We start from the raw sequence: 24,092 nt of genomic DNA, 5'->3' as shown, positions 1-24,092 counted from the left end.
ATCTTTCTCCCTAATACTTTTGGTGAACTACATTCTGTCTATTCTTCACAGTCCACCTCCTGCTATGTTCTTCAAGGCATTAGCTACTATTTCCATGAAAGCTGGTTCTAAACACTACTTTTTTCTGATGGTCATCAATGACCAGTTGCACACACAGGCAGTCATGTATACACACACAAACACACTCACTCACTCTATCGAAATCACTCAAACACAAATATTTTTATTTCAGACTTTTAGTGGAAAAACCAGAAATTCAGATTTCAGTTTGGGTACTTCAATTACTGGACAATCTCAATTTTAAGTCCAAAACTCCTATTACGATCAGTAACATTTCACTTCTCTCTCTTCAATACTCACACACATAACTTACTTTGTCACTCTGCCATGAAGACTCTTCTACTCTGACCACCCTACTGCAAAGTCTGTCTCCATTTTCTTCAAGACATTTAACCTTTGGTGCTGTCATTTTTTTCTTCTTTTTAAAATATTTACTTATTTATTATGTATACAATATTCTGTCTACACGCATGCCTAAAAAAGGCACCAGGCCTCATTACAGATGGTTGTGAGTCACCATGTGGTTGCTGGGAATTGAACTCAGGACCTTTGGAAGAGCAGACAATGCTCTTAACCGCTTAGCCATCCCTCCAGCCCCTGGTGCTGTCATTTTTAATGCATTATACCCTAAATCTACATTTTTTCCATTCCATTTATTTTCATTCCTTCATTCATTCATTCATTATTTTGAGTCAAGGTCATGCTTGTAGGCCAGGCTAGCCTGAAACATGTTCCTTTCTGTTTAACTCTTCTGCGCTTTACTGGAACTTGTAGCCCAAACTAACCTTGAAACTGTGAAGATCCACCTGCCTCTGGCTTTTGAGTCCTGGGATTAAGGGCATGCAACCACTACTACTTTTTAAAAATTATTTTTAACAATATTTTGTGTGTGGGTGGGCTACATGTATGTCTGTGTACTATGTGTGCTTGGTCACCAAGAAGACCAGAAGAAGGCATCAGATCCTGACTAAGGTACCTGATAATTAGACAAATTAAGCAAATATAACACATCTTTACATAGTTAAAGCACTCTTTCACAACAAACAGGAGCTGGGCATGGCGTAATACACTTACAATCCTAGTATTTGGGAAGTTGAAGCAGTAAGATTGAGTTTGAAGCCAGCATGGGCACTACAGTGAAACACTGCCTAAACACAAACAACAAATAACAGTAATTCAAATTTAATTACCTCTCCTGCTTCTTTTTAATACAGGCTCTCTCACAATGGATCCCTGGCTGTTCTAGAACTTACTATGTAGACTAGATTGGCGAGAACTGCCTCCTTCTGGAAGCTGAAATTAAAGGCAAGCACCACACCTGGGTCAAATTACTTTTTAAGCGACTTGAACGTGCTAGATATAAAATCTTAGTAATACGCCAAACAGTGGTGGCACTTGCCTTTAATCTCAGTACCTGGGAGGAAGAGGCAGTGAATCTCTGTAAATTCAAGGTCAGCCTGGTCTACACAGTGAGTTCAGGACAGCCAAAGTTGTTATATAGAGAAACACTGTCTCCAAAAACAAAACAAAACAATTAGCAATACAACTCCAAACAGCTAACCAGGCACTAGAGGGTTAATGTATAAATGACTCTCAGATCAATATCAGGCTCAATTATTTTTGTTTGAATAACCAACAAAATAAAACCAGAAAGAAAAAGACAGACCAAAGGAATAATAATAGTGAAGGTATAAAAAGGAAAGTACTTACTGGGACCCTGTCATCATCTCTTCGCCTTCGACCTCTGAAAAGAGCCCTCCTTTGAACAAAAGAATGCATATAAAATTCTTGAAATACATATACTTATTTTCTAACAAAGAAATCTACTTAAAATATTTAATTTTCAAAATAAGTGCTATTCTTCCATTATTACTAAAAAGTTAAGTAAATTTTTTTGAAGAGATCTTGAGTTAATCCACAAGAAATTTCACTACCTACCACCACCACAAAGTTACCTGGACCCACTTCTATTATAACACATTTTCCACATCAAAAGCATTAAAGTCTAATTTAAACAGAGTAGTCAAAATACACCTCTGCTCTTACAGTTGATAACTAAAAAGAAATTGAAACTAGAAGGCAGAATCAGACATGGAGATGTACACCTTTAATCCCAATCCTTTTAGAAGGCAGAGGCAGGTGAATCTTTAGAAGTTTTGAGTCCAATCTAGTTTCTACATGGCAACATGTTCTAGGCCAGACAGGGATAAAAACAAAACACATTCCCCCCCACACCAAACAAACAAACAAAGAAACAGATCCACAGCACTGATTCAAATGTAAAGGAGAAGTATGGTGGTACTTAAATGAGGTGTCTGATGCCTAGCAGTGCCAAACCCTTCAAATTGAAATGAAACCTTCCCAGGTTCCATTAACTTATAAAAACAATGAATTATTTTTAAAAGACTATTTATTGTGTATATAATATTTTGCCTGCATGTGTAGCTGTGCCCCAGAAGAAGGCACCAGACCTCATTACAGATGGCTGTGAGCCACCATGTGGTTGCTGGGAATTGAATTCAGGACCTCTGGAAGAAGAGTTAGTGCTCTTAACTGCTGAACCATCTCTCAAGCCCCCAGTGAATTCATTTAAGATAATCACACACCAATTAATATAAGAACAAAAATCATCAGATAAGTTTTCAACACTGAAGATCAGCACATTATGATTAAATCAAGTTTTCTTACCTGCCCCTAACAAGATCCCCATTCTGTTCCATCTGTAACATGGGAGCTTCCTTTGGAAGATAAGCTTGTTCTTGACTCCCTGTTACTGTAGAGTTATGCCGTTCAGAGAGAAAGTTCCTTGAACTAGATCTGCTTAATGGTCCATCCCCCAATGACACAGAGCCCTCTGTTGAGTGTTCTGAACCACTGGATGTCCTAAAATGAGGCTTCACACTAAAAGAAAGGAAAAAAAAAACCATATATATATATATATATATACACACACACACACACACACACAAAGAATAAATCAAGAAAATGTTATACCTCTTATGTAATTAATATTTTTAAGAAAAGGCAAAGGAATTTCCACAACATGCAATGTGTCTGACAAATTTGGGGGGAAAAATGAAGTTTCACATAAAGCTACTTCTACCTCAGCATCAATAGGAAGCCTAGTGGTGCATGCCTTTAACCCAACATTAAGAAGACAAAGGCAGGATGATCTTTCTAAGCTTTAGGCCAGCCTGGTCTACGTATGAAATTCCAGGACATTCAGGAATAGAGTAACTGTCTCAAAAAATAGCAACAAAACCGCAGTTAGGATTTTACTGGTCTCCAAAAAAATTTTAAAAAGCAACAACAATACAACAAAAGCAAAACAAAAACCGAAAGAACAAAAGACACCAGGTTTTATGTTTACTAATAAGGCTATAGCGGGCCTCTGATAAAGGTAAAATCACCAGTGGGAGTCAAACAAACAAACAAAAACCCACAACTCATTCTTGTATTGGGCGACCAAACATTGTATCTGCTGCTTATTAATATTAGGGGAAAATCAAAGACTTTATCTACAAACAACTAAAAATCAAAACCCAACCAGAGGGCAGTGGTGGCACAAGCCTTTAATACCACCACTCAGGAGGCTGAGCAGGTGGATCTGTGAGTTCACGGCCAGCCTAGTTTACCAGAGATAAATAGTGAGACCCTGTCTTGGAAAATAGATAGATAGATAGATGGATGGATGGATGGATGGACGGACGGACGGACGGACGGACGGACGGATAGATAAACATAAAAACAAAGCCCACATAGCTGAGAATCTTGGCACTCTAGCAGATGAAAAAGAAAATGCGGGATTTACAACTGGTGTGCTGTTCAGTTTATAGCCACTCCTTACAGCCTTTTCAAAAGACATAAATTCATAGTAACAACAGTGTCGTTTCTGGGCTTTCTGAGCAGAACTGAAACACCACAAATAATTAGAACATAAACAAGTATTAACTCCAACAACTTTTCCAACCAAACCAAAATTCACAACTTGCCCCACAAACCTCACAGACAAAGCCTTAATTTACTCTGCAGGCACTATGAAAAGACAAGGTTAAAAATCTTTGTAAAAGTAACTCTAAAATGATGCTTTAAAAAATATTCCAGTAAGTTTGAAGCAAGCCTGGTATACAGAGCTAGCTACAGGACAGTCAGGTCTACATAGAGAAACCCTGTCTCGAAAAACACACAAAAAAATTTGTTATATTTTTAAAGTAACAAAAATTACAGTATATTCTTTAATAGGAGTTTAAAAATAGTTAAATCTTTTTCTAAAATATCTTAGTAAGGTAAACTAACATGGAGTTGTCATTCACCAAATTTCACCGTGCATTGTACAGGTAGGTCTAATACACAGGCTTATTTATTAAATAGCCCTCGGCTCTCAAAACCTTAACCTTTACTGATAGGGACTGAACAATCACAATCCAGGCACTAAAATTGTGGACGGTGAAAAACAAAGTAGTAAAGTGCCTAGACTTTTGCAAGTTCGTCCCATTCTCACTAGGCTAGGATTCTTGATTATCACTGGGCTATCAAAAGTTGCAAAAAAGTACTAGAGGAGTCATGGATTGTTGCAAACCACTGTGGGGGTGTTAGGAATTAAACCCGTATCCGCTGTAAGAACAGCCAGTGGTGCTCTGAAGGGCTAAACAATCACTCCAGCCTCTCCAGTCCTATACTTTTAAGACAAATTATCTGCAAAAATCAGTACTTTTCCTTAAAAAAAAAAAAATTGTGTGTGTTGGGAGGAAACTCCGTTAGTTACGTGTTTATCTTACAAGCACAAGGACCTAGGTTCAATCCCCAAAATTCATATTAAAAAATGAACTGGGAGTTGGGTAGTGACGGTGCACCTCTTTAATCCCAGCACTTGGGGAGGCAGAGGTAGGTAAATCTGTGGTCGTGATCACCCTGGAATACAGACTGAGTTCCAGAAAAAACAGGACTACACAGAGAAATTGTCTGAAAAAAATGATAAAGCAAAAATAATAAAATATACTTGGGGTAAAGAACTGGTTCAACGGTTAAGAGAACTGATTTTACTTCTACAGAACCAAAGTTCAATTCCCAGAATTGACACAGTGGCTCACAACCATCTGTAACTCCAGTTCCAGGGAACAGAACACCTTGCTTTGGGCTACTAGGACAACAGAAATCAAAGTGGTCTAGATAAACATATAAGCAAAACACCCATACGTATAAATCAAAATAAATTAAAAGACGAAACAGAAACCACTGAAATTCTCACCCCTTTATATATATTACTCATTCTTATCTTGAAGAATTATATACTGAGTAATTCATGAACATTTTATAAAAATAAACGAAAATACTTATTGAGTTTCCCAACAAGAACATGGAAATAGCTGGATGGCGGTGGCACACACCTTTAATCCCAGCACTAGGAAGGCAGAAGGGAATCTCTGTGAGTTCAAGGCCAGCCTACTCTACAAGAGCTAGCTCCAGCACAGACCTGAAAGCTACAGAGAAACCCTCTCTTGAAAAACTGAGAAAAGGAAAAAAAGGAAAATGAAATTTCTGAGAAATTACCAAAAATTGTTTAAAATAATTTTCAGCTATCGTTTTTTATCTTACCGATTTTTTTGGAATGGTCGGCCCATGTTCACAGAAGCAGCATTTGTTTTATAAGATCCTGGTGAACTAAAGCCATTCACAAAACTACCATTCGGAAAAGGAGCCTAGAAAAAAAAACATTAATGTTTAATGGTAAGGAAATAATATAATACTCCAGAGAGGGTTTGGAGAAACCCAAGTAGCTACAGTAACATCAGTTTCTTCACTAAGTTAAGAATAGAAAACTGTACTTACTCATGTTCCCACCACACACTATTTTATTATAAATAACACATCACTAATTCATTACACAGAAACCACTCTTTGATGTCAAAAGCTGAGCATAGTGGTGCACATCTTAAGTCCCAGCACTCTACAGGCAGGCAGATCTCTCTGAGTTCAAGGCCAGCCTGGTCTACATAGAGTTTCAGGACAGCCAGGGCTATGTGGTAAAACAATCAATCACACAAAGGACTTAGTTTCTTTTTCAGTTCACTTAGCAAAATGTAAAGAATCAAATTCTAGAAACCAACAGCTCAACCCTTAGCAATATGCTTACTGCTTACTGGGTACGGAACTATCATTTTTACCTACAAAGTAACCAACACAAAAATCAACCAACTGGATTAACTTGTTGGGGTTTTTGGTAACTTTTGTGACATCTATGGTTGGTCTGTTCCTTTCTATGCAGATGAGCCTGGCCTTGGAGCTGCAATGGTCCTTCTGATGCTGCTTTGTGTGTGTTCCAATTACAGGCAAATGCATCTCTACTTGGTTTTTAGATGGTTTCTTTACATTTTAGCTTGAACTAAATATTTTATTATTTTTCTAAAAGTCTCACTTACCAGTGGTGTTTCAAAGTAGGGTGCAGGGCTTGGAGACCAAGACTGAGGCACAATACTATACACTGAGTACTGCTGATGAGGGTTATACACTGGCTGCATAAAGACTGGTGAGGGATATTGGGTTGGAGTCTGAATGGGTTGAGTATACAGACTAGAATCCATTAATCGATAACCATTCTTAGCAAAAAACGTATTAATGGCTTTTATCCTTGCCTAGAAGAAAAAAACATAACAAGATGAAATGTATAATACAACAAATATGTTCAACTTATTTTTTTACATGTGTTATGATTTATTTCTGCTTAGAATCAAAATGAATGAATTAGAATCAGAATAGAAAAATCTGGACTTGAGAAGAGCCACAATAAACAAGATAAAAATAAGAACAAGAGCTGACTCAATAGTTAAGAGAGTCTGCTACTATTCCAGAGGATTCTCTAGCTTTGCAAAGAGAAATATTATCATCTATAACAACATAAACCTGGAATACATTAGGTTATAGGAAACAGCTAAGAACAAAAGAGTGTCCCTGGGCTCTGAAGGCACCTGCACTCACATGTACATGCTCACAATCAGAAACATACATGTACAGAAAATTTAAAAAGTACTAAAGTAAATTTAAACTCAAAGCTTAATTTAAAAATGTGATTCCATTAACTTCAATATTGCTTTGTTTTTTTGTTGACACCAGATAAATATGGATCTACACTGTAAAATCATAAAATAAAGAAAAAAATCACGTATGGGAAAAAAGTACAGTGAAGCTGTCATAATGAAGGCAGCAGTAGTGGCTCAGGGAAGTAAAGACTGAGGAAACAGATCAAAGATCCCTACGTTTCCAAAGAAACGTGACAGGTTCAGTAGACAACTGTACAAATTAAAGGGGAAAAAGAAAGGGAGGGTGGTTTGAGAGAGAGCTCAGTGGCTCAGAACATTTACTGTTCTTGCGGGGCAATGGTGTCCTTTAAACCCAGCGCTCGGGAGGCATAAACAGGAGGATCTCTGTGAGTTTGAGGCCAGCCTGATCCACAGAGAGAGTTCCAGGACAGGCTCCAAAAACTACTGAAAAATCCTGCCTCAAAAACAAACAAACAAAAAAAAGACAAAAACAAAACAAAAGAGCATGTATTGTTTTCACATAAGACCTGAGTTCAATTTCCAGCACCCATATCAGGCAGCTTAAACTGCTTATAATGCCAGCATCAGGGGATGCCCCTAATCTCAGGCATATGCACACACATATAGACACATACATATAGACAAATAAATAATTAAAATGCTAAAAAATGTAATTAGGTTTTAGTCTACAATATAAACCAAATTAATGAAGTTTTATCAAAGACCAAAATACACATACAAGCTTTAAGTCATTGGGAGACACAAAACAGTATCTCTGTAACCTCAAACGGGAACAGTGATTAAAAAAAGAGACAAAGGAAGCTGGAATAATTAGTAAAGGAAACTCATTTGTAATACAGAAACTCGTATTATCAGACTCCACACAGTTCATCAGATTTAAACGTCAGTTTTTACAAGTAGTGTCTTGTAGTATTTGTGCAATATGGGATTGGTGCAAGTTGCACCAATCGTTTTCCTTACTAGTTAGTTATGTGACACTAGTGGAGAAAACAAGAACACCTATCTCAATCAGGTGTTCTTTCAAATGTACAAGTCTTGCCTTGAACTCTCACTATGTAGCTCAAGTTAGCCTGAAACAACCAATTTTCTTGCCTCATTTTGTTTGAAAAGATGAGTTAATATGTGTACAGTGCTTAACTGAAACAAATAAGAAAACAAGGAGTAGTAAATCAGTGGTTATGAGGCTACACCAACTGTCAATTCTAAACAATAGCAATAAAGAAGGAAGGAAGTATGAAGACAAAAAAAAAGTCTGAAGACAAATTTCATAGAATTTAAGAATAGAGTTAACATGCAAAGACACTGTGTAATTTATTATTAATGACAACTCCCTCTCAAATGGATATAACTGTGGTAACACAGTTAACTGACACAGGGCTGGAAGAACTGCAAAATGGTTTTTATCATTATTAAGAAATTATACTTCTTCATTTTGAGATCTAGAATTATAGGATGTAAACTAGTATAAAAACTTTGTGATTTCCTGTAAAAAAAATTCTGTAGTCAGTATTTTCATGTTTTCTGTCAATTAATTTTCTGAAGAACACAATCAGAAATGTTTTTCAAATTATAGCTTTTTATAAAACATCTTTCATGAATTCTTAATTCTTTAAAAAAAAAAACCCAAACAAAAAAATCAACAATCATTCTCTACTCAAAACCCCTTACTTCACACTAGTATCTAATGTATTTACAAATGTTTCTTACCATAATTGGCTTGCCCTGAAATGTTTTAACTTCTTCTCTTAAATATTTAAAGGCCTGTTTAAACAAAAATGAACTTCCATTAGCATTTACAACACATTTCATTAAAGTCATTTTCATTCTATTAAATGAGCTTACTATTATCAGTTCCTAAACTAAACAAAAAGGTCTTGCTGTCTGTTGTGGTGTACACTTGAAATCCCAGCACTCAGGAAGCTACACAGGAGAGGGCTTTGCTGGGAGCTAAGCCAGCCTTGCACAAAGCAAGGCAAAACCAAATGGAAACAACAAACCTTGAGAAGACTAAACAAGAAAACACATTCCTCACAGGGCTTGTAGGCAATGCAGGAAGTTGGTAAGGAGTTGTGACAAATGGCACAACACAAAGGAACCCTGGTAACATCCTCTAATTGACTCAGGTGGGAGTGGTGGCTCTGACACAGGACTGCCAAGAAGGGGCCGACCTGGCCAACCTTACAAGCTCCAAGGAAGCCTTGCTCACAGTGAGCATCTATCTCAAAACAAATACAGACAACACCAAAAAACAGCAACAAACAAACCACACAACACCACTACAACCATCAACAACAAAAACCATAGACAACCCAATCTCAAAACAAAACAACAACAATTTGATTTCCACATCTTTAAGTTCAGTTCCAGGGATATATAGCACCCTTCTCTTGCCTTCTTGGGCACCAGGCATACACAGACAATATACTCATACATATTAAAGAGGAAAAATGGGGAATAAGATCATTGTGACAGCTTACATCTGTATCCCAACATTCAGGAGGACATGAGGAAGGCCGACTGCCACGTAGCCCAGGCCACCATAAAACTACCATTGAATGCAATTCTAAATCTTTGCGTACATTTAAAATCTATGTTCATCTATTTTTTTTTTCAAATGGAAACAAAGCTGGGCAGTAGTGGTCCACAGCCTTTAACCCCAGCACTGGGGATGCTTAAGCACATGGATCTCTGAGTTCAAGCCCAGCTTGGTCTACAGAGCGAGTTCCAGGATGACCAGGCCTACACAGTAAAACCCTGTCTTGAAAAACCAAACACAAAACAACAACAATCTGTTAAAATTATATGCAGATAATTAAAAACAAAGTAAATATCAATTTTAAAAAGTATGACCAATCTTGGTAAACTTTTCTTCTTATTTTGCCATGGTCTCATTTGTAACAACCTAGGCTGGCCTTAAACAGATTCAGTATCAAGTGCTGTCTTAACAGGCATGCACCATCATTACCATGTCTAATTTACATTTTCCTTTTATTAAAGTTTTGATACAGGATCTCATATAACCCAAGCTGGCCCCAATCACACTTATGTAGTCAACGTTGGTCCTCAACTCCTGATCTTGCCTGTCTCCCTCTGCCAAGTTCTATGACTATAGGAGGGAACTACCATATCTGGTCCTTTCCTGGTGGTACTAGGAACTGAACCTAGGACCTTATGTACCCTAGACCTGTACTCCACCACTGGGCCACACCCCTACCCTAAACTCATACTCTCTGCTGAGATTTTTATTGGAGGAAGCTCTCCTCTCACCTGCTGCGCATCCGTGTCTGACTGGAAAGTAATATACCAATTGCTGTTGTGTGCAAATTCACAGCTTATGACTTTTGGGCAGTTTTCATTTTTAAACAAAGCTTTCACTTCCTAAAAAAGAAAAATACAGTCAACTCTTGAAACGAAAACATGTGCAGTTATGGTGAAAAATTACACCTAACTTATAAGATAAAGCGACAAAACAGAAATACTTCAGTTCTAATGGCAAGCTAAAGTTTCCTTATTTAGCTCTCCCCCAGGTAATTTTCCTCCTCAACAGGGAGAAAAGTTTGTTTGTTTATCTGGGACAGGGTTTCTCTGTGTAACCCTGGGTGTCCTAGAGCTCGCTCTGTAGACCAGGCTGGTATCAAACTCACAGAAAAATGCCTTTTTCTTACTCCTGAGTGCTGGGATTAAAAGTATGTGTTATCACCACCCAGCAAGGAGGAAAGTTTTTAAGTTATGATCTTTACTAACATAATACCATTCATACATTCTTATCTAATTTAGATATTTTGTTTGTATCAGAATCGGATATGAGCTCTGTATAAACATCTTTCCTATAACTATGTAACTTACCAAAAAATAAATTCAGAAAAAAACCTGATTATAACAAAACTGAGATTGGTAAGGCAAAAGTTAATAGTTAAAAAGAGAGCTTAAAGTTTGAGGGGTGGGGGCCTTGTTTGTAGTTAGAACCCCAGCTCAGGGGTGGCTCTGAGTGCACTACCCTCAGCAGTTTCGCTCTCCTCCTTTTCGACCTCTGGACAGAGAATCCCAGCGTCCTCCTTCCGAGACCTCCTTGAGCGGGATCAGAAGTAGAGGACTGTGCCGGGGGCTTCAGGGATGGGCAAGGGGGAACCTTGCCCAACCTAGTCTACAAGAGCTAGTTAGTTCCAGGACAGGCTCCAAAGCTACAGAGAAACTGTCGGGGGGGGGGGGGGGGGTTGAAACGAACTTAAAAGAATGGGAAAAACAAACATTTCCAGGACCATCAGAGAGATCAAACAGTAATTTAATAATCAAATCAAGCCTATTCTGAAGCTATCTACATCTGTTTTCATCATTTCAGTCCATTTACTGTCTACTACTTTAGGGTTAGGAAGCAAACATTTCAGATACATAACGTGAATGACACTGGGCAAAAAGATTAACTTTTTGGGCACCATATAAATAGGGTCTAATTTTTTTTTAAAAATTCTAATAAATTACAGTAAGTCAGTAACTATGCAATTCCTTCTTTAATTTATCCACATGCCACATGCAATTTATAATGAAGCCCTATGCACAGCAGTTAAGAAACATAAGCTCTGGAATTACACAAAGTTTCAATCTATTCTGCCATGTAATCTAACTCACTTTGATTACAATTTGAAATTTATGCCCTGGCAATGCTGAAGCATGCATGGGCAACCCATATATGGTGGTTGTGTTGAACTTGTCCATATTGGATTTCATGGTCTAAGTTGATGAAGATGACTGACCAGGCCTCTTCTTCAAGAGGGCATCAGATCACATTACAGATGGTTGTGAGCCACCATGTGGTTGCTGAGAATTCAACTCAGGACCTTTGGAAGAGCAGGCAGTGTTCTTAACCACTGAGCCACCTCTATAGCCTAATCTAACTCCCTTACACTTGGGTAATTTTTTAAATCATCTTAAGGCTCAGTTACTTTGTCTATACAACACATAACTATGGCTTTGAATAATTCTAAAGTTACAGCCGGGTGGTGGTGGCACATGCCTTTAATCCCAGCACCCAGGAGGCAGAGTCAGGAGGAGCTATCTCAGTTCAAGGCCAGCCTCTTCTACAAGAGCTCCAGGACAGGCTCCTAAGCAATATAGAGAAACCCTGTCTTGAAAAATCAAAAGACGTAAAGTTAGTCAGTGATTCCTGGCAGAATTACTAAGTAAATATGTGTGTATTTTTAGAAGGGTAGGATTTTGAAGTATGCTGTTTTACTCAAATATTATTTTATTCCCAAACCTGGACCACACTTGATCCTTATGACTGTGGCTTTGTTTTACATTTTGCCAACCAATTTTTCTTCAAAATTTTTTCATCCACACTTATTAGATGAATCCTCCTAGTTAATTGTTGGTCAATACATTCAAAATTAATATTACTGCAATACTTAGGTTTATTCTCCTAAGAACATAGACATATACGTTCTTCCTCCTTTATTCTAATTTAATACTTCAGATTTAACAAGTCTGATAAGAGGGTATTGATTTTTACTTTGTTTGCCTACTTCCTCTGATCTAAACAGTTAAAGAACAGTTAGTCTTAGTAATAATCAATGATTACCTCTACTGGTGTGGTTTCAGGAATTTCTCTGAGAATTACAATACAACGCTTATGACTCGGTCTCACCTTCTCCCCCTTCTCATCAACTTGTACCATAGGGGAAGCTGAAATTTAAAAAAAAACAACACGTCTCATTTAAAAGTGACAGATAATGACATTAAATGAAATTAATAATGTCATTAAAAATTATTCAGTTCAATTTCTTACCAAATAAATTGTCAAATGCTAAGGTAAAATGCCAAAAATTACTGTCATGCTTAAAAAGAAAAGGGGGGAAAAAGCATTTATTATGACTTCCACGTATATCCCCTTTTCCGAGTGATGAAGATAAAAGTCTAGGATTCACTCCAACATTTTTGTTCTTATACAAAGGGATTGGGGGGGGGTACAAATTAAATAACTCCAGGAGTATATTTGTCAAACTATACATAGGTCAAAACTCATTAGTAGGTTGTGAAATCATAATAATACAAATGAGGCCATTCCTATACAACAACCTTTACCTACTAATATTTGCTATGAGTACAAGATTAAAAAGAACGTACATACTAACACATACACACACAATTGTTTAAAGTCTACTTAAAACAATTCACCGTATAAATAGAAATAAAAATTGTTAACTTTGTAACTATAAAAGAGCTAGCCGGGCAGTGGTGACACACGCCTTTAGTCCTAGCACTTGGGAGGCACAGGCTGGCTGATCTCCATGAGTTCGAGCCAGGACAGGTTCCAAAGCTGAGAGCCCTATCTTGGAGAGGGGGGAGAAAGGTGAAGGAGGGAAAAAAAAAAAACTAAAAAGTCATTTACATACATCTCAACACTTCAAGAATTAAATCTGGATCTGTGGTCAGTTTTTTTATTTCTTCCATGTTGGCAACTGTCCATATTGGGATGAACTGATCACTATCCATTTGAGATATCAAGTAAAGATCCTTTGATAAATTTTCTCTGAAAGAAATAAACATAAGCAAATATAGCATACATAATTCTTTAAAAGCACCTAAAGCAAAAATGTACCGTATTCATGTTTATCACTATGCCTAGAGAAATCAAAGTAGCAGAAACACTAAGACAAATTATGAGGAGTTCAACAGTTCTCTTAGCTCAACTTGAAATATACCAATAGAATTATACCAGTAACGACTTCAATAGATTTTGAATCCCAATGTATATTGGAAAAAATGGTAGTTTAACCATAAATTGAATCACAGATATATAATTTATACGTGTTTTTTATGAACATGCTTGATTATTGAACTTGAAAGATATTTAAAATTAAAGATTTAAGATACTCTGCTCATAGCTGGCATTACAAGCTATGTAATGTACATGTATGCTATCAAGACCAGTTTAAATCTTGTCTTTCTGTTTGTATCAGTCTTTAAAGTAGAGTAAACAAGAATATCTGTATTGTGTACACCTTCAATCCCTACCCAGGAAGTAGAGGCAAGTAGAGTCCAGCCTGGTCTACAGAGCCAGGGCTACAGAGAAACCCTGCCTGGAAAAACCCCTAAACCCAAAACAAACAAACAAAAACAGTAACAAAACACACGTACTCTGATGCTCTTCTAATTTTTTAACCCATAGCAATCATCACCTAACTGTGTATTTACTGTTTGTTGTTTTGTGTCCCCCAGGCAGACCATAGGTTTCATATTGATTCAATAAAGCTTTTTAAAAAAGCCTTATAGGCAGAGCTGGTCCTGGGGTTTAGAGAACTGAATGATTTCCCAAAGACATACACAGCAGCTCACAGCCAACTGTTAACCTCAGTTTCAGGGGTCTGATGCCCTCTTCTGGGCTCTACGGGCAATGCATGCTTATGGTGCGTACTAATATGGGCAGGCAGAATACTCACACATATTAAAATGAATAAATCTCTTTTTTTTAATCTTTCCTGTGGGCAAAGAGTAAACTCAAAGCCCTTTAAACTAAAATCCAGATAAGATAGTTATCAAAGCAGTTATTTATTGGGAGAAGAGTAAGAGAAGATACCAGTAAGACTAAACTCATGAGTTCGAGGATAGCCTGGTCTACAGAGCAAGTTCTAGAACAGCCTCCAAAGCTATATAAAGAGAAACCCCATTTCTAAAAAAAAGAAAAAGAAAAAGAAAAAAAGAAACTCACATTTCAACACAAAAGGACAAATTAACATCACTGTAATAAATGTAATAAAGTTAAACCATGTAAAAACATGGTTTTTGTGAACCTAAAATGCTATAGTCTAAGCAAGCTAGAGTTGCAACAACCCCATTCTTATAGTATTAAAGTGTTTAGCCAAAGAATCTCAAAAGTAAATCAAATTGACAGTACATCAAAGACTTCCCACCTACAAGTAAACCTGGTACAAACTATTGGCAATGGAACTGAGGTAAAAACAGTACCAGCCAGACTGGCTGGAGTGTATGGGAGATCTAAATGTGATGCGGCAGATCACAAACAAATGCTCTTATTTCTGAAACTAAAGAAGCTGTATAAACCACAAAAATCTTTTCTGTTGTTTTTTTGTTTTGTTTTTTGAGACAGGATTTCTTTGTGTAGCCCTCGCTGTCCTAGAACTAACTATGTAGACCAGGCTGGTCTCGAACTCACAGAGATCCAAAGCTTAAAGGCATGCACTATCTTATTTTTGGAAATATGAGAGAGAGAGAGCTATAGAAGCTTTAAGGACAAAATTACTCTACCTGGAGGGATGGCTCAGCTGTTAAAGGCTAGGCTCACAACTAAAAATATAAGAGTTCGGTTCCCAGTACCCACGGCTGTCCCTCCAGGTACCCAAAAGAGGCAAAATTACAAGTCATGAATATTTTTCCTTCTAAGATATATTTGTGTATAATGGTTCAGAGTAACTTTACCAGACAATGGAGAAATCAGAGAAGCAGATTTGAACAGTTCTATATATATATATATATATATATATATATAGTCAACGACTGGAACTATTAATTAAAAACCACAGATATCTCTAACACCCAGTACATTTTTTAAACATTTCCTAGGATTTTAAGGAAGAAGATGGGAGACTGAGTCAGATTGAAAACATAGTATACAACCAACATTTATAAAAAGTACAATAAAGTAATCAATTAACTGGGCATTAGGCACACCCTTGTAATTCTAACATCAGGAGGTTGAATCAGGAGAATTACAAATTCAAGGCAAGTCGATACACTTGGGCTATGTATTTAAAAACCACCACCAGCAGCAAGAAATGGATAGAGGGGCGGAGAGATGGCTTAGTATTAAGAGCAATTTCTGCTCTTGTAGAAGACCCAGGTTCAGTTCCCCACACCCACATGGCAGCTCACAACTGTCTCTAACTCGAGTTTGAAGAGATTCAATGCCTTCTTCTTGCCTCTGAGGGCCCTACCGTAAGTGATGCACATATGCACATATAGGTAAGCAGTCAGATACATAAAATTAAAAAGAAGATAATCAAGGGCTGAACTCATTTTTAATAATCCCAGCACATGGAAGGCAGAGGCAGGTGGATCTATATGAGTTTAAAGTCAGCCTGGTCTAAACAGTGAGTTCTGGGCCACAGCTAGAACTACACAATAAAATCTTGTTTAAAACTAAAAAACAAAAAGCAGGGGTGTGGGTGTGGGTAGGACACGATAACACAAAATACGACAGAAGCAGTTCCAAAAATAACAAGCCAGTTTGTAAGAACCTTAAAATAATTATTAAAAGTATTTTTAAAAAATGGAATTATGGGAGGCTGGAAAAAAAAAAAATAAAAGAAAAAATGGAATTATGCTCACATCTAATTCCAGCACTAGGAATGAGGAGAAAGAAGGACTGGTAAGAACTCAAGATCAGGCTAAGCTCACAGTGAATTCCAGGATAGCCTTGGCTAGAGTAAGGTCTTATTGTCTTAAGGTTTTATAAAGTAAATAAAATAAAATCTAATTACATCAGTGTGTTGTGATACTACATGATTAGAATTCCAAAATTCCTAGGGTGGCTGAGGAAGGAGAATCTTGAGGGCTGCTTAGGTTGCCTAAGTCTTGTCTCAAAAACAAAAGAAAAACATGAAAAATAAATGATGTTTCCTTGTAGTAAAATATCAATTACTAGATGCAGAAAAGAAAAACTGGTGGAATTAGTGCTGGGATAGGGTTAGTACTTGCCTAGCACTCATGAGGCCCGCCCTGGGTTTAATCCTCAGCACCACTAAAGAAAAAGAGGTGGGAAAGGGGACAAAATAATTAGAAAAACACAAAATAGCCATTTGGTAACCACCAAAAAACCAAATTCTTCATATGAGAACCAGGGCTGAAGATAACTGCCCAGTGGCACAGCACTTAATGGTCCAGCATGTGAGAGGCTCCAGGTTAAAGATCAGGGGGTGGGTGATATGCCTGGTATGGTGGTGCATGTCTTTAATCCTAGCACTAAGGAGGAAGAGGCAGGCAGATCTCTTTAAGTTCTAGAAAAGCTAGAGCTACAAATTGAGAACCTGATTCACAGAATCAAAATTCAAAAAAAAAAAAAATCAAGAGAAAAAGAAAGCATAAAATCTATGCTTCTGAGCCAGGCGTGGCTGGGCACACACCTTTAATCCCAGCACTCAGGAAACAAAGGTAGGCAATCTCTAAGTTTGAGGCCATCCAGGATGAAATCCTATCTTGAAACCCCCTTCTCCCAAAAAGTTGATACTTCCAGCCTACAAGGAGCTTGAATAAAGGTTTCACCAAATACTGGGGAAAAAAAATGGGCTGAGTGGTGGTGGCGCACGCCTTTAATCTCAGCACTCGGGAGGCAGAGGCAGGCGGATCTGTGAGTTCGAGACCAGCCTGGTCTATAAGAGTTAGCTCCAGAACAGGCTCCAAAGCCACAGAAAAATCCTGTCTTGGGGGAGGAGGGGAATTACATCTGCACGTATGCCCCAATTTCGATTATTTTCTAGAAGCTTCCATTTTGTCTCACTATGTGCCTCTGGCTGTCCTGAAGTCTCCATGCAGACGAGGCCAGCCTCACCTCTGAGACTCACCAGCTTTTGCCTCCCTAATGCTGGGATTAATAATGTGTCATAATGCCCAGTTGTAAATAGTTTTATATACTGAAACTTTATAGTTTCTAAGCAACAACAAATATTTCTATATAGTTCTCATCTGTAAATAAGCTATTTTGAAACATTTGCCTAAAAGGACTTCATGTTTAAAAAAAAATCTTGACCTATTGTTTTAGGGTCTTGCTAAAATTACTCTGTTCAAAAGTTACAAGAGCCAACTACTAAAAACTTAAAATTGAGATTTTTTTCCTTCCTTTTATTCTGCTAGTTTTAAAAAATTATTTTCCTTTCATTTTTAGAAAACTCAGACTAAATATGAGCCTAGGAAAAGTCTTCAATGGATACTGTCATCTGCTGAGAAAAGCTAACAGCTACAGGCTGTCCTCAATCTAATTAAGAAATATACTCCAGAAAGATAGCAAAATCTGTGACTAAAGAAAATGATAACTGTCCATTGCACAGGTATTGTATATCTACTCATTAAAAACATAAAAAAGAATATCAATTAAAAAGATCTGTACCGTGAGAAACAGAACTCTAATTGTTTTCTCAGACATTCTTTTAAATCTTCTGTAGAAATTGTTGAATTGCTTTCTCCTGATGGCAGAAAACGAGAGAGAGAAAACTGTTAAAGTTGTCACAGGTGAAACTTAAACACATATTCTGAAGTCACCAATTAACTACAAATTAAAATGCACAACAAAACTGTATTATTAAATCAAGTCTAATTTCTTTCAACTTACACTTTTTCCAGCAGTACTTCATACTGCCTGAATTATATTACTACTGAGCTGGGGTTGAACTCCGAAACACAGAGACAGAGTATTCATCTAGCATGTGTGTGGCAATGGACTCAATATGCGTTGTCACACACATAGTTCATACATATGTTCAGTCAGTACAGTGCTTGTCATACAAGCATGAACCCCAAGTTCAAGTCCCAGAACACATTAAAAATGTCAAATGTGATGGTACCATAGTGCATACCTGTAATTCCAGTACCATGGAGGTACAACAGGAGATCAGTGGGGCTCTCTCGCCAGCTAGCCTAACCTAATGGGTGAGCCCTAGTCAGTGACCTGTTTCAAAACCCAAGGTGAAGAAAAGCACACACATGCGTGCAGACACTTTTCCAAGAAATAAGGAAGGACCATTCGCACTAAAAGTATTTGACTACTATGAAGTTAAACATTGCCCTGATCTCATGTGTAAATTGTGAGGCAGGCAGGTATCTGAGTTTGAGACCAGCCTGGTCTACAATGCGAGTTCCAGAACAGCCAGGGCAACATAGAGAGATCATTTCAAAAACAAAAACATAAAAAAATAAAAAATAAAAATAAAAATAAAAAAAACACAAAAACATAAAAAATTGAAAACCACTTAGTTCTTCAAGAGAAACGAAACAAACCAAATAACCCCAAACTAAAGGTGATCTAAAATTTCAGACAGGAACTAAAGTGGGATAGACTGTGTTTATGTAACTATCTGCTTTACTGGCATATATCCACTGTGAGTCACACTCATGAGTCTCTTTATATCTTTTTTCATTTCTTGACTTGTTTCCTCAGTTGCTTGGTTTTGACTTTTTGAGACAGCATCTTAGGTAGTTTAAACAAACTTCAAACACACTATGTGGGTAAGCATGACTTTGAATTCCTAACCCTTCTGCTTCTACCAACAAGTGCTGAGATTATATTGTATAGGGTAGGTTTTACTACGTAGCCCAGTACGGCCTTAAAACATTTTGACTATAAATCCTCTCCGCAAGGAAGGAACACAGAAAAAAATGACTAAATGTCCTCTCATGATTCTAGAGAAGCTAAGTAACAAGTTGAATCCTAAGAAAAACATATATAGATCCACCTGGAAAGTCGAAATAGACAAGACTGCCTGACAAAATTGGGAGCATGGGGGTGAGGGGAGAAGGGAGGGTGTGAGGGGAAGGGGGAAGGAAAGGGAGATAGAGGAGCGGAGCAGAGGAGGGGAAGCAGAACTTGAGGAACCAGATAATCAAAATGGAGGAAGGATAGAGACTGAGAACAAGGAAAGAGATATCTTGATTGGGGAAGCCATTATGGGGCTAGCAAGAAACCTGGCTCTAGAAAAAATCCCAGGAATTCACAAGGATGATCCCAGCTAAGACCCTAAGCAATAGAGGAGAGGCTGCCCAAACTGACTTTGCCCTGTAGTCAGACTGATGAGTATCTTAAATATACTTCATATATAAGTATATAAATACACTTCATATACTCATAGAACCTTCATCCAGCAACTGATGGAAACAGAGGCAGAAACCCACATCGGAGCACTGGACTGAGCTCCCAAAGTCCAGTTGAAGAGTGGGAGGAATGAGAATATGAGCAAAGGTCAAGACTATGATGGGTCCACCCACTGAAACAGTCTACCTGAGCTAACGGGAGCTCACCAACTCCAGCTGGACAGGGAAAGAACAAGCACAGGACCAAACTAGTCCCTCTGAATGTGGTTGACAGTTGCTTGGCTGGGGCAGACTGGCAGTGGCACCAGGATTTATCCTTACTGCTTGTACTGGCTTTTTGGGAACCTATTCTCTTTGGATGGATACCTTGCTCAGTCTAGACATAGCAGAGAGGGACTTGGACCTTCCACAAAGAAATGTGCCTTACCCTCTCTGTGGAGTGGATGGGGGTGGGGGTGACGGGTTAAGTGAAGGGAATTGAAGGAAGGGAGGGAGTGGGAACTTGGATTGGTATATATAATGAAAAAAGATGGCTTGTTCTCTTTTTCTTTTTTTTAAAGTAAAAATAAAACTAAAAAGGAGCATATATCCTCTTATCATGTACACACATGTATTTTCCATGTGTGCATAGAGGTCAGAAGTTGATATTTGGTGTCCTCTATCATTCTCCACCTTAGAGACAAGATCTCTTGGTGAACTTGCTATGGTGGCTGGCTAGGAAGTTCCTAGAATCTGCCTGTCTCTGTAACTAGACTGGTGTTAGACTCAAATCTACTATGTCTAGCTTGTATGTGGGTGCTGGGAGTCGGGATGTAAGTCCTCCAGCAAGTACTTCACTCACTGAGCATCTCCTCGGCCCTAGTATTTCCTCAATGATTAGTTGCTAAACTTAAAATATACAGTGATAAATTAATCTCAACAGTAATGAAGGTTTTTCATTCTAAATACACACATCCATCCATCCCTCCCTCCCTTCCTTCCTTCTTTCCTCTTTTGAGACAGCATTTCTCTGTGCAACAACTCTAGCTGTATTGGAACTCGCTTTGTAGACCAGGCAGGCCGGCCTTAAACTCAGAGATCCTCCTGCCTCTGCCTCCCAAGTGTTGGGATTAAATGAGCGCACCACTGCCTCCCAAGTGTTGGGATTAAATGAGCGCACCACCACTGCGCTCCAGTAATATATGTAATCTCTAAACGTTTTTTTTACATTATTATTTTGTGTATATGAGTGTTCTGTCTACATGTATGCCTCTGTATCACATTTGTGCCCAATGCCACTGGAGGACAGAAGAGGACATCAGATCCCACAGAACTGGAGTTATGGATGGTTTGTGAGTATCCATGTGGGTGCTGGGAATCAAACTCAGGTCCTCTGGAAGAGTGCTATTAACCAACAAGTCGTCTCTCTCCAGCCCCTGTAGAATCTTGTTTTTGAAAAAATTATTGTGGGTTGGAGAGGTAACTCAACAGTTAAGAAAAGTACTAACTACTTTTGCAAAAGACCCAAGTTTGGTTCCCAGCACCCAAGTTGAACGTCTCACAACCATATGTAACTCAAGCTCCAGAGAGATGCAACCCTATGGCCCCCACAGGCACAAATATATACACATTATTAAAGCAAAAAATTAATAGTGTGTGTGTGTGTAAGAAAATGTGTGTAGGCGTGCATATGGTTCTTTCCAGCTACCTACATGTGGGTTCTGGGAAATGAACTTAGTGTGGCAAAGTACCAATACTCCATGAACTTTTTCACCTGTATATTCAATCTGTTATATATATAAAAGTCACCTCTCCAAATGCTAAGTGAATAACCAATTTACTCAACTTTCAATGTAATTTACAGGAAGCACATTCAAACTAGTTGCACTACATTATTTATCAAGCTTATATTCAAAATAGCCAACTGTTATCTATGACAGTAAGTTGAAAGGAGACATCACCTTTTTTTGTTAATTTACTTTTAATAATTAATTAATTAATTAGTCTGGGGACCACCATGTACATGCCCGGTCCCTGCAGGGGCCAGAAAAGCACACTGGATCCTCTGGAACTGAGTTACAGACTGCAGTGAGCTGCCTCATAGGTGCTTGAAGAATTTAGAGCAACCAATGCTCTTAACCACTTAGTCATCTCTTCAGCCTATGGACTTATCACTTTAAATTTTCATACAGGAATACCAACCCCATATCTTAGAAATTACCTTGTAAGTCAAACAATTCAGAAATCTATTCTGGGAATGAATATGCACACTAGGTAGGAGCTAGCATGAGGAACTGAACTGAGATCCTAAGCACCCAAGTAAAAAGTTAAGCATGGCTGCCTGTCCCTATAACCTCAGTACAAGGGGGCACACTAGTGGTCTCAAGCTAACACCAGACACACAAACAATTCTAAGTATTAAAAGGTTAATTAAAGCCAGGAATGGTACTGGACATCTTCAATACCAGTACTTTGGAAGAAGGCAGATGTGAGTTTGAAGTCAGCTTGGACAACTTAGCAAGTTCTAGGCCAGCCAGGGCTACATACTTCATATGACACAGCCTCAAGGAAAGAGGAATAATTGAAGACAGTTACTTATAGATTTTGTTATAAATCACAGGGTTATTTGAAGCAGAAAGAGCTATGCCTACTTCATATTACAACTATTTTTCCAAAAGACCCTTTAGAAAAATAAAGTTAGATAAATACAATCTATAGACCACTTCAGTTCCTTTTAAATTTCCTCCATTTTTATGGTTAGAGAGATGGGTCAGCAGTTAAGAATTTTTTTGCAACCCCTTTAAATCATATTGACTACTACTTCCAGGCTGGTTGGATCAATATGAAAAAACAAAACAAAACAAAAACAAAAAAAAACATTGCAAACAGAATCAGAAGTCTGTTGCTGACATTAAAGACAGACTCCATATTATGCTTAAATGATCTTCAAACTCTCAATCCAGTTGCCTCTGACTCCCAAGGGCATGGATTAGGAGCGAGTGCTACCCCTGTCATCTAGAACTATGTATCCCTTCCCACACCTGACAGAGTTTCTCTGCGTGGACCTGGCTGTTCTAGAACTTGCTCTATAGACCAGGTTGGCCTTGAACTCAGAGATCCATCTGCCTCTGCCTCTAAAGTGCTGGGATTAAAGCATCACCACTGCTTAATATATACTTTTTTCTTAAAATTAATCTCTGAAATACAATACTTATTTAAAATAAATTTCATGCTGACAAAAGTGATAGAGAAACTGATAAAACTGCAATGATAAACTAAGTAATTGAGAAACTCATAACTTTTGAAATTTGGATCTCTTTTAATTACTTTCTCCTGTTATCTTTAATCTCAGTTTTTTCTTTAAAAGATAGACTTTTATAGACTTTATAGACTTCATCTATAAATTTTATGTCTGGGTACTAGCCAACAGTATTTTTTTTAAAAAAACATTTATTTTTATTATGTATACAATATTCTGTCTGTGTTTATGCCTGCAGGCCAGAAGAGGGCACCAGGCCTCATTACAGATGGTTGTGAGCCACCATGTGGTTGCTGGGAATTGAACTCAGGACCTTTGGAAGAGCAGGCGATGCTCTTAACCACTGAGCCATCTCTCCAGCCCCCAGCCAACAGTATTTTTAATTATCACCTAAAAGTTGTTTGACATTCGCTTCTTTTCAAAAAAGAAAACAAATTGATCAATATCATATTTATCAAAACAATGACAGGGAACAGAGCTAAGGATATTAAATTCTCATTTTAGCAATAAAAAACAAAGGTTACCAGAAACATCGTATATTTGGTAACTCAGATCTTCTGGTCCTAAAATCATTCCATCAGCTGACTCTTCGATATCTGTAGTATTTCCTGTGGTCTCACAAGCGGGAGAATACATGACTTCATACTCCTTGCACATGTCTTCTGAAAGTTCTGGATTACCTGTTTTTAAGAAATAGTATTAAAAGTAAACAGGAATTATTTAAACCCACCTTCAGTGACTAAGACATATCCTCTAAAAACAATTTCAAGGAACTGTACCAGCTGGAGAAAATTTCCCCATGGGCAAGAGTTATTTCTGAGCTGGATGGTGATGGTGCACGCCTTTAATTTCAGCACTTGATAGGCAGAGTCAGGCGGATCTCTGTGAGTTTGAGGCCAGTCTGATCTACAGAGCGAGTTCCA

At 37.9% G+C, this 24,092-nt stretch overlaps 1 protein-coding gene across 2 annotated transcripts in view; it reads right to left on the bottom strand.

The window, feature by feature from the left end:
• Positions 1–24,092, bottom strand: part of Larp4 (La ribonucleoprotein 4) — a 57,620-nt gene that overhangs the window by 12,767 nt on the left and 20,761 nt on the right. For both annotated transcript variants that reach the window (XM_048444573.3, XM_048444574.3), the window contains exons 3-12: positions 23,694–23,849; positions 18,235–18,310; positions 13,508–13,644; positions 12,694–12,797; positions 10,386–10,496; positions 8,826–8,879; positions 6,480–6,692; positions 5,656–5,759; positions 2,749–2,961; positions 1,771–1,819 (exon numbers count right to left, since the gene is read on the bottom strand). In XM_048444573.3, the coding sequence (XP_048300530.1) occupies positions 1,771–1,819; positions 2,749–2,961; positions 5,656–5,759; positions 6,480–6,692; positions 8,826–8,879; positions 10,386–10,496; positions 12,694–12,797; positions 13,508–13,644; positions 18,235–18,310; positions 23,694–23,849 (1,217 nt within the window). The remainder of the gene's footprint in view (positions 1–1,770; positions 1,820–2,748; positions 2,962–5,655; positions 5,760–6,479; positions 6,693–8,825; positions 8,880–10,385; positions 10,497–12,693; positions 12,798–13,507; positions 13,645–18,234; positions 18,311–23,693; positions 23,850–24,092) is intronic.

This window comes from Myodes glareolus, chromosome 19 (genome assembly GCF_982192425.1).
Source record: "Myodes glareolus chromosome 19, mMyoGla1.1, whole genome shotgun sequence".
NCBI classification, from domain to species: Eukaryota; Metazoa; Chordata; class Mammalia; order Rodentia; family Cricetidae; genus Myodes; species Myodes glareolus.
The sequence above is the reverse complement of the archived record's forward strand: the minus strand, read 5'-3'. Positions and strand labels throughout refer to the sequence as shown.